At 38.1% G+C, this 11,067-nt stretch overlaps 1 protein-coding gene across 10 annotated transcripts in view; it reads left to right on the top strand.

Moving 5' to 3' along the window:
• Window positions 1-10,800, top strand: part of CRYZL1 (crystallin zeta like 1) — a 33,622-nt gene extending 22,822 nt beyond the window's left edge. For 2 of the 10 annotated variants that reach the window (XM_055421100.2, XM_055421120.2), the window contains exons 7-13: window positions 895-1,028; window positions 2,157-2,268; window positions 4,530-4,628; window positions 6,291-6,454; window positions 7,246-7,351; window positions 9,743-9,788; window positions 10,332-10,800. In XM_055421100.2, the coding sequence (XP_055277075.1) occupies window positions 895-1,028; window positions 2,157-2,268; window positions 4,530-4,628; window positions 6,291-6,454; window positions 7,246-7,351; window positions 9,743-9,788; window positions 10,332-10,431 (761 nt within the window). In that variant the 3' untranslated portion in view covers window positions 10,432-10,800. Of the gene's footprint in view, window positions 1-894; window positions 1,029-2,156; window positions 2,269-4,529; window positions 4,629-6,290; window positions 6,455-7,245; window positions 7,352-9,720; window positions 9,789-10,331 lie in introns of those variants that run through there. The other 8 variants (XM_055421090.2, XM_055421139.2, XM_055421083.2 and 5 more) reach the window with 8 other exon arrangements.
• The last annotated feature ends 267 nt before the right edge of the window (window positions 10,801-11,067 follow it).

Consider the following 11,067-nt stretch of genomic DNA (forward strand, 5'->3'; position numbering starts at 1 on the left):
GTATAGTACAGTTCCATTTAGATAAAGTTCAGAAACAGGCAAAACAAAATTATGTTGTTTAGGAATGTATATGCCGAATTGATGCTTTTGATCAATTGATCAATAAAGAATTAATGCTTTTGAACTGTGGGGTTGGACTACAAGGAGATCAAACCAGCCAATCCTAAAGGAAATCAACCCTGAATATTCACTGGAAGGACTGATGTTGAAGCTGAAGTTCCTATACTTTGACCACCTGAAGCAAAGAGCCGACTCATTGGAAAAGACCCTGCCTGTTGCTGGAAAAGATTGAGGGCAGGAGGAGAAGGGGGCAAAAGATAATGAGATGGTTGGATGGCATCACTGACTCGATGGACATGAGTCTGCATTGCATAAGCTCCGGGAGTTGGTGAAGGACAGGGAAGCCTGGCGTGCTGCAGTCCATGGGGTCGCAAAGAGTCAGACACAACTTGGCGACTGAACAACAACTTGAGTTTGTTAATAGAATGGTTGTGACCTCTGATGTTAGTTGTATCTCAGTTTTTTTTAAATACCTTTGGTGGGAGAGGCAAGGCTGTCAACATGAGGGCTGTGTTCTCTTTTTCAACCAGGATGGTAGTTACTTGGTTACTTGCTTTATATTTATTCATCTAGCTATGCTTTGTTTCATGTTCTTTTCTGCATGTTTTACTTCAACCATAAAATATTTTAAAAAATGCACACTGACTCCTGCATTCACAGTGGAGTGTAAATGGACAAAAATGGCAGCAGAGAAAGCAAAATGGAGGTGAAAGATGCTGGGAGTAGAGGCTTGGACCAGGGCCGTGGTGGCAGCAGAGATGGAAGCAAACAGATCCAGGAGGCAGGTCAAATGGGCCTTGCTAACAGATTGTTTCCTCTTGTTCTTTGTGATAGTTCACAAACCAGAAAAAGTCACGTGGACAGAAGCTGCTGGAACCATCCGGGATGGATTACGAGTCTATACAGCCCTGCATTATCTTTCTCATCTCGCGCCTGGAAAATCCGTGCTGATAATGGACGGAGCAAGTGTAGGTGCTAATAGTTTTGTTAAAAAACAGACCATTGTGTCAATATATGGCAAAAACCACTACAATACTGTAAAGTAATTACCCTCCAATTAAATAAATTAATTTTTTCAAAAAAAGACCAAAATAGGATAAACTTAGGAAATTGAGAAATGGGCCATCCAGTTACTAATACAATGTATTGCCAGTTAACTTATTCACTGATTTCCTATACAAAACTCCCATTTTCTAAAATAAGCAGCTTTTATCAACAGACAATAAAGTGTTTAGTTTCTTACTGCTTTGAATCTGCTAGTACTTTACAAAAGCAGACAGGTCATTTTTATTCATGCCTGTTACACAAAACTTGAAATAGCTCTAATCTTTGAAGCTAGACCCCAGGTCTTCCTGCCTATTTTTTACCATATCCCTCATACTTATACTTATGTGATTAAGGTATTTCATTTATAGATATAATCACACAAGATCAAAACGGTACTAATTTAAACATGTTACATGCATGTAGTGATGTATAAACATCATGTTTATACATGATATATAATCAAAATATAAAGACACTAAAAGATTACATAAGACTCTAAAAATGTTACAGATTTTATCTTACATGTGACTGTTGATGAAAATGATTTTTCTTTGAAAAAAAAAAGGCAGTCTTCGTTGGCTTCAGCCCTGTGTCCAACATCAAGATAGTAGTTACTTCCCTGAACTTACCCACAGGTCAGCAAAAGGATGGAACTTTTGAAGTGCTTTGATTTTCAAAGAGAGGTTGCTGGACTGGTATATGTACCATATAATTAGCTTAGTACATTATGCTGACAAGGCCCTTAATGGCCCATTTTTCTCTTTCCAAGGTCATGTTCTGAATTTGGCCTGCCTCTGTCCTTGAGGTTATATGCAGTCATACTGGCTGGGAGCCTGTAGTGCACACAGCTTTTCTTTGAGGCAGAGGCTATCAAATGTTTCCCTTGCTAATAAGCTTGTCCGTATTTTTTTCTTTGTATCAGACAAGATTTTAAAATATACTGAAGTAGCACTAAACTGTTACTCTTTATTAAAAAACAACCTAGAAGATGAATTAGTCACAGCCTCCACCCTCTATCTGTAACCTCATTGTGTATTTCTCCCACACAGGCACTTGGTACAATAGCTATTCAGTTAGCACACCATAGAGGTGCCAAAGTGATTTCAACAGCCTGCAGCCTTGAAGACAAGCAGTTTCTTGAAAGATTTAGGCCTCCTATAGGTGAGTAATAGTACTCAACACAGACTTTAATACATAAAATTTTGAAGCAATAACGTATCACCTTGAAAACTCCACTTGTAAAACAAACTGCAAAACGCATATCATTTTTAAAATGCACTTAGTTCCTGTGCTAAGTCCAAGGTTACTAAAATTTACATTGTAATTATTTGGGTTTTTCTATTGTTGTTTTCTTTTGGCCACACAGTGTGGCACATGGGATCTTAGTTCCTTGACCAGGGAGAGGACCCATGCCCCTCTGCTGTGCAAGCACTAGACCCCTAAGGAAGTCCCAATTATTTTTCAGAGCTTTTTCTTCTTTACCCCGTTGTTATCCACTTAGTCAAGTTTGAATTAGGTTAACTTTGACACAGTTGAGAAACACCTGATACCTCTTTAGTTTTTTAGTTAATAAGTCATTATATTTTTGTATCACTTTTTGTTTCTCAACCTCTTTTATCCGGTGATATGTACCTAAAGGGGCCCACAGAGAATGAGATGGTTAGATGGCAACACCAACTCAATGGACATGATGAGTTTGAGGAAACTCCGGGAGATGGTAAAGGATAGGGAAGCCTGGCTTGCTGCAGTTCCTAGGGTTGCAAAGAGTTGGATACAACTTAGCGACTGAACAACAAATGTCCCTAAAGTTGCCTGTTTCCTGTGATTCGCTGGGATGGGAGATGAGCCAGTTAAACAGAAACCCAGGTCACATATAGTTTAGGATAAACAGGATATGGCATCAGCTGGTGAGCTCTTGAAAGGACTGAACCTATCCCAAAGGCAATGAACATGGGAAAGAGAAAGAAAATACAGATTGACAAAATAGAATGGAGAGATGGGAATGGAGTTTAGTAGACTGGAGTTAACAGAATTAACGTTGGAGACTAACAGATGAACAGAAGAGCAGAGTGTAAGTGAAGGGCCTGAAGGAAGGAAAGTAAGATTCACTGAGTGTTGATATGAATGATCGTTCCTTAAATCCTCAACAGCCCTGTGTCAAGTAACTGGGAAACAGCATCTCAGAATTTAGTTTGTCCAAGGATGTGCCAGGGTGTGTACCACTAGGCCTGTAATGGGATATTAACCCAGGCCTGTCTAACAGTAAAGCCTGGGTTATTTCCATGGTTATGCTATGCTTTTGGCAGATAAGAAATAGAAAGAAGGTTGAAACAGGTATTGAGAAAGGAGGGAGATAAGAAAAAAGGATAAAAAGAAGAGATTGAAATTGGAGGGGGAGGAGCATATATAGTACTGTGGACAAGGAGCAGTTTCCTCTTGGTTAACCCTGCCCTTCCCTCCTGTCTCCCCACCCCCACCCCCAAGACTTCAGTCAGTACTGGACTACACCTCGAACCTGAGCAGCTCTGAGCAGAATTCTCTGTAATGAGAAGGTATTCAAAGATACAAAAATGAAATAGAGAGATGTATCTTCATTTTCCAATTCAAATTCTGAGGTTTTTAAAAAAATATTTATTATATTTGGTTCCATCAGCTCTTAGTTGTAGCATGTGGGATCTAACTAGATCCCTGATCAGGGATTGAACCTGGTCTCCCTGCTTTGGGAGCAGTAGTCTAGCCACTGGACCACCAGGGAAGTCCCCAAATTCTGAGATCTTTTAGTTCTCATTGGCTTGTTCTCTTAATATAGTACTTTAAAACAACCAGTTAAAGTTAGTTTATTTTCACTAACTCTGCTTAGAATAATCCTGTTTTATTTTTTCACCTTCAGGAATTTTTGGTTTGTTTTGCTTTGAAGGGCAAGTCAGGGGATGCTGGTATGGGTCGGGATTTCTGTGACTGAGAAAGGGTAAAACTGCCTCTAGTATAGAAGTACCAAATCCAGAATAGATCTTTGAGCTCTGAACTCTATTAAATCTGAACATTCTTAAGAAATTGTTTAATCTTTCAGTTCATATCTAAATATATAGGTACATTTGTGGTTTAGAGAGTCTCAGTTCTGGCAAAACACCCTTTAGCTATAAAGAACAGTCCTCTGTGTCAACAAATCAACCTTGGAATATGTTATCTATAGAATGCTCATATTTTAATTTATTGACTATACCAGTTTCTTCGTTTAAATTGATCTTTACCAACACTGGGTTAGATGAATGAAAAACAGGATAACTCAGATTCAATAACTGCTTCAACCATTTAATTCATTTCAGAGACGAGAAATTTATTTGCTTATCTTTCTCGTCTTCTGGGAGCTGTGTTGATCACATAGAGAACAGTACAATCACCTGACTTCCTGTCCTTTGCAGCTCGAGTGATTGATGTGTCTAATGGGAAAGCCCATGTGGCTGAAAGCTGTTTAGAAGAAACAGGTGGCCTCGGAGTGGACATTGTCCTAGATGCTGGAGGTGGGCACTTTACTAAATCAAGAGTCTCTGTCATTTTTTTATTGTGATGGGTAAATTTCTGGGAAAAAATAGAACCAGAAAGTAATTACTTAATATATTTATTAAGTTGAGGTCAAGAGTTTTTTTTTTTAATTTAACTTTTTGAATAGGAGCTTCTTCATTTTATTCCCATTTTAAGCACTGTTGGAAGAGAGAACGTGCTAACCTTTTAAAAAAGTATGCATGCATGCTTAGTTGCTTCAGTCATGTCCGACTCTGCAATCCTATGGGCTTTGGCCCACCAAGCTCCTCTGTCCAGGCAGGAATACTGGAGTGAGTTCCTATGCCTTCCTCCAGGGGATCTTCCCAACTCCGGGACTGAACCCTTGTCTCACGTCTCCTGCATTAGCAGGCCGGTTCTTTACTGCTGGGGGCTTCCCTGGTGGTTCAGTTGGTGAAGAATCCACCTGCAGTGCGGGAGACTGGGGTTCAATCCCTGGGTTGGGAAGAACTCTGGAGAAGGGAACGGCTACCCACTCCAGTATGCTGGCCTGGAAAATTCCATGGACTGTATAGTCCATGGGGTCTCAAAGAGACTGAGCGACTTTCACTTTCACTTCTTTACCGATGGTGCCACCTGGGAGGCCCTTTAAAGTCTAGGCGTGGGAATCTGAGTGTCTCTACAGGAAATCTGGGGCCTCCCTGGTTGTGCTTGTGCTCAGCCACTCAGTCATGTCCGACTCCTTGTGAGCAGCAGCCGCCACGCTCCTCTGTCCATGTATTTTCCAGGCAAAAATACTGGCGTGGATTGCTGTCTGCCAGAGGGCTCTTCCTAACCGAGGGATTGAACCTGCGTCTCCTGCATTGGCAGGCGGATTCTTCACGGGTTCAGAGGTTCCTGGATTAGTTCAGGTCTCAGCCAGTCACTTGTTTCTGCTATGTATGGCTGCCCTCTGTGGGATGGTGAGCTTCTGCAGTCCCTTTTTGGAAAATGCAGATAATTTTTTTGCATTTTACCTTCCTTGAACTTTTGTAGTTTAACCAATAGCTATTTAACACCTAATCTCTACACACTTAGGTAGTGCCACTGCACCTTAAGAATAGGTTTCACAAGCCTGCCAAGGGATTCTATTTATATTTTGTTAGAATTTATCTTCTAAGATCATAACAAATGGAGCCATGGCCACAGCTGTTTCTTTTAGCCAGTATTTTCAAGATTTGAAATTAACTCAGAAAAATCTTTCAGTGGAAGTGAATGTATAGTTTATTAACTTTTCAAATCAACATTGCAGTAATTATGTCAAAGATAGGACATTCTTGAATCTTTGAGTTCCTTACTCAGAAGTCAGCTTTCCCCAAAGTTTTAAGCTGTCAATGGTATGATTAAAACGGTCAGACTTATCTGTGTGTGTGGTTATCTTGTCTGATTTTCAAATTAAAAGAGACGTTTTATCTTTAGTTATCTCATTTATAATTAAATCTAAAGTAAATTTTATGAACAGTTTTAATGCAAAAGTGTATTTTAAGGTTTCTGAATACGTTGTATGTTAACTTGTTCTAAGAAAAATGCTTCCTTGTTACATTAAAAGTAAAGAGAACTAGTTTGAAGAATAAATTTTTATCAGATTACTATAAAATATACGTTCTCTCCCTCTCTTTCTTTTTAAACAATTCCTCTGTAAGTGAGGTTATATAGTAAAGATGACGAACCAGCTGTAAAATCACAACTGCCGCCACATAAACACGATATCATCACCCTTCTCGGTGTTGGAGGCCACTGGGTGACAACAGAAGAGAACCTGCAGGTATTATCAGAGACAAGAGAGCATCACTGTTCCACCAATGAGGTGTGATTAACAAAGAATAATGCCTACGTCTTTTAGCATGGTGTGGCTAAATTTGTATAAATTTTTAATTATTTCCTGTTTTTAAAGAAATATAGCTTTTATTTATTTTTTTTAACTTTAGCTGTTGGCCAAGATGTCGAAATACAGCAGAGGAATTCATTTAACTTTTATTTAGTGGTTTGTAAATAATGACTTCTAAATTTTTTAATAGTGTTTCAAATAAGATTTTTTTCCCCTAGTAACATTCATGTTGACATATACTTAGCAAAATATTTCTATATAAAATGACAATTTCTTAATTATTCAAATTAGAATTTACTATAGTGTGTGTGTGTGTGTAGTCTTTCAAAGTTACATTTCTCAGCAAAATTCAGGAATTTTTATCATGGTGATATCACATACCAGAACTCTCATGTTCAGTCTTCAATGATTTTCTAACATCCTCATGAAAACGACTGGTGAGTAGCAGCTAGAAATCTCTGACACACATACACACACTGGTGAGTAGCAGGTAGAAATCTCACAGACACACACACACACATACAAACACAGACACCCCTAATAACACTTTATCACCTCTGGATTGGCCTTGCATTTTGACCTTGCTGTTTCATAATTTTAGACAATGAATTAGAAAAGAAAACATTACAGTGTACATACTAAAGTCTGTGTGCTGATTACTTGCGATTTGGGTATTACTTTGTGTAAAAATTTTTCTGACCTAAGATACCAGTCATTCTCCTGCTGTTAAACTCACAGTAACTGAGCGTTCTTTGTGCGTTTTATCCAAGCTGGACCCTCCAGATAGTCATTGCCTTTTCCTCAAGGGAGCAGCAGTGGCTTTCCTTAATGATGAAGTTTGGAATCTGTCAAATGTACAACAGGGAAAGTATCTTTATATCCTTTTTCCTACCGATTTGAATTTCTGGCTTGAAATGTACCTTGTATTCTCATCATTAAATTCTTTAATAATGGTAATAGTTAATAGTAGCTAACTTTCATTGAACATGCCAAAGTTCCAAGTGTGTTATAGGTACTTATTTAAATATGAAAACAACCCTGTGAAATTTAAGTACTATTATTATCCCTCTGTCAAAAGTAAAGAAACAGAAGGATAGAAAGGTTAATACACACCCAAAGATGCAGCTGGCAAGTGCCAGGACAGGAATCACCCAAACTGTCTTGCTCGTTTCTGAATGAGAAATCAAACTATAGGAGACATGGAAAAATTTACTTCATTTTAATCTAACCTCAAGAAAATCAGAGGTCACCTTAAGAGACTACATCTGTACTCCTATGGCGGCACCACTGCGCAAAACATTTCAGAATATTCATCTAAATTAAAGAGTGGGGGGGCTATTTTTAAGAATATCAGTGCTAGGAAATCTTTATCAAAGAAAGATGGATTGATTTTTTTTAATGGAAGTGATTCAGTAACAAATCGAGTGTAAAATAGAATCATTCCGAGCGACTGAACTGACTGAATCAAGTTTTTAGACTCTGAAAGCAGTTCTGAAAGAAAGGTCCAAACCTCTTTAGAGCAGGGTCAATTTAAGAAAAAACATTTTGTTTCTGAGATGCCTGTCTTAAAGGCAGTTGTACCTGGTAAAATTTTTAAATATTAATATATTGGATAAATATTAATACCTTCTAGTTACTTAATAGAGTATAACTGTGCATGAAAAGACTTGCATGTCTCACTGAACATCATTATTTTTATCAAACACACGTTGTTATATATGCGTGCTATGTACAAGGCCAGCCTCCTCTAAAATCTATGGCAAGCTTATTTCAGAGCCTTCAAATAGTAGTATTTAATTAGTATATTGCATATTTTGAGTTTTAAAGAGTTCATTTCAAAACGAGAACATCCCCTTAATGTAGTGAATGTGTGTGTTTAAAGTATTTTTGATTATTTTCCTATTAAATTTGGAAAATAAACTTAATTTTTAACTCCCTAAAAGAATTATTTAAATTTCAGCTTTAATGAAATGTCCAATAACATTGTAATTCTCAAGAATACCATGGGATGTTAATTATAGAGACACTGTATTAAAAGTAACTCAAGTTAGCATGTTTTGAATCTTACATGTCAGAAGGCAGGCTGGCTGCTCTGCCTGCATTACTTAATTCTCAACTGCTCTCCTTTCCCCCACACCATCTATCTGACAAACCCACGGACCAAGTTGAAATATGACATGTTTATAAGAAATGTTAAATTTTTAAAAATCAGAAATACATATTTATACACACACACACTTACCATTGGCAATTTCATTAACAGAAGAAAGTGAATTTGCAGTAAGAGTGAATCAGTATTCTTTAGGACTTTTAAAAAATATCTTTAAAGTAACTTATGTTTCTGTTTTTTCCCTTATTTCCTAAAGTCCTGAATCAAACTTCAGTCCTCACTTGTGCAAACCCCCCTCAATTACATCACACATGAGCCAATTGATGCTTATGATTTATACAGAGATAGCCTTCCAATTGCGTGATTATACACCATAAATAATTCTCCTTACTTGCAGTCATATAGACTCTCAGCTCTAATATTATTTCAGTTAAATGACTAGAGTTTTAAATTTTATACTGTTTCTTATTTGCATATATTAGACACAGATTATTAACTTTCTTGCATACATATATCAGCTAGCTTAATAAATGTGCGCCTAAAGTAAGAAATGTAAGTGTTAAAATTTTTAACTAAAAATACCATATGTAGCGCGAAGAGGAAACCCTGACCCACTCTGTTATTAATACCATCCACTTGGGATAACACTCGTCATTACTTAAGGAGAAACATTAGGCTTCTTTGAAGTTTTATGCTCTATTATGTCACTGCTGCTGCTGCTGCTAAGTCACTTCAGTCGTGTTCGACTCTGTGTGACCCCATAGACGGAAGCCCACCAGGCTTCCCCGTCCCTGGGATTCTCCAGGCAAGAACACTGGAGTGGGTTGCCATTTCCTTCTCCAATGTGTGAAAGTGAAAAGTGAAAGTGAAGTCCCTCAGTCGTGTCCGACCCTTAGCGACCCCATGGACTGCAACCTACCAGGCTCCTCCATCCATGGGATTTTCTAGGCAAGAGTACTGGAGTGGCTTGCCATTGCCTTCTCCGATTATGTCATTATCTCTCTCAAATCACATCCCCCATTTTCCTGGTTTAGAGGTAGACTTGGACAGCTTACAGAATTTGTTACAAAAATAGGTGACCTGCCTAGCATCCTCTGCTTATCAGATAGTTTTATTTACTCCTTTACATTGTCACCTTAACAGTCTTTTCCAGCTACGTATCTTAAAAGATGTGATGGAGAAGTTATCAACTGGTGTTTTTAGGTATGCTAAGCAACCAAATCATTGTTCTTGTTTATTTTTCTATTCTCCAAGAGATAAAATGGGCAGTCCCATTTTTGTTTTGGCTTTCTCAGTATTCTTGTTGCCACCATGTTACATTTTGCTTAGATGAACAGCTGCTGTTTAATATTTCTAAAGTGTATCCTGTGATACACCAGTAAGTAAGTATTCCCTAAGGTCGAAGTGGTTCATGAGTTTTCTTTACTCCATTCCATACTCTATCAGCCCTTTCACTTATCCACATCACCCCTCCCAAGGCAATTTGAAATAACCCACAGGTAGACAGGAGGGGAAAGTACAATTTTTTTTCAGCTGAATCTGTTTATGAAAACAGAGGAATTAAAAAAGGGAATGGAGAGAATGGGTATTTTCCCCTTTCAACATTAACCACTTTTAATAGTGGAAATATTAATGGACAAATTTTATTTAAAGTAATAGAGTTGAACTACAGCAATTGTCAACTACCCTGTTGTGTACTCTCCTCATCCTTAACTAGACATTTCTAATAATTTCATTCTTCCTCAGACCTCAGTTGGATGAACCCATTCCACTATACGAGGCAAAAGTTACCATGGAAGTTGTTCAGAAAAATCAAGGAAGAAAGAAGCAAGTTGTTCAGTTTTAATGTTCTCTCTCAGACCTCAGTTGGATGAACCAGTTCCAGTATTTGAAGCCTGAGCTTCCTTGGAAATTGTTCGCAAAAGTCAAGGGACCTAAAAGCAAGTTTTGTGTTTTTAAGCATATTTTCCTGCTGAAACAAGATGCTCATTTATTTGAAGTATTTGAAAAGTATCTGAAAAAAATTATCGTACCAGACGGTCGAGACAGTTGTGAAATTTAACATCTAAAGGGAATACTCTGAAAGCCTTTTAAATTATTGTCCCTATATATTTGCCTCTTATAAATTCTTTACATGAAGAAAAACTGTCATCGGAATCCACACTATGTCGACAAATACGTTGGGAGTCTTGCTATGTCAAAATACCGTTATTACTTTTCTGATCAGCTCCTTTCTGAATACTTATCTTCTTTAAACATCCTTTGCTGTCGTAATTTAATACTTGGAATATATTTTCAAGTATCAAAGGATCTAACCAAGAGAAAGCTAAATTTTTTTTTCTTCAAATATTCATTCACTCCAGGGTTTCCTCAGGATGGAACCAGAGCAACACGGTAACGCGCCCGTGACCTCTGCAGTGTTTGCGTGGACGGCTGCGGCGGCGATGCCGGCTGGGGCCGCGGGCGGGAGGCGGCGTGCCGC

This window comes from Moschus berezovskii, chromosome 1, assembly GCF_049115385.1.
Source record: "Moschus berezovskii isolate FMDL1 chromosome 1, NW_MosBer_1.0, whole genome shotgun sequence".
NCBI lineage: Eukaryota > Metazoa > Chordata > Mammalia > Artiodactyla > Moschidae > Moschus > Moschus berezovskii.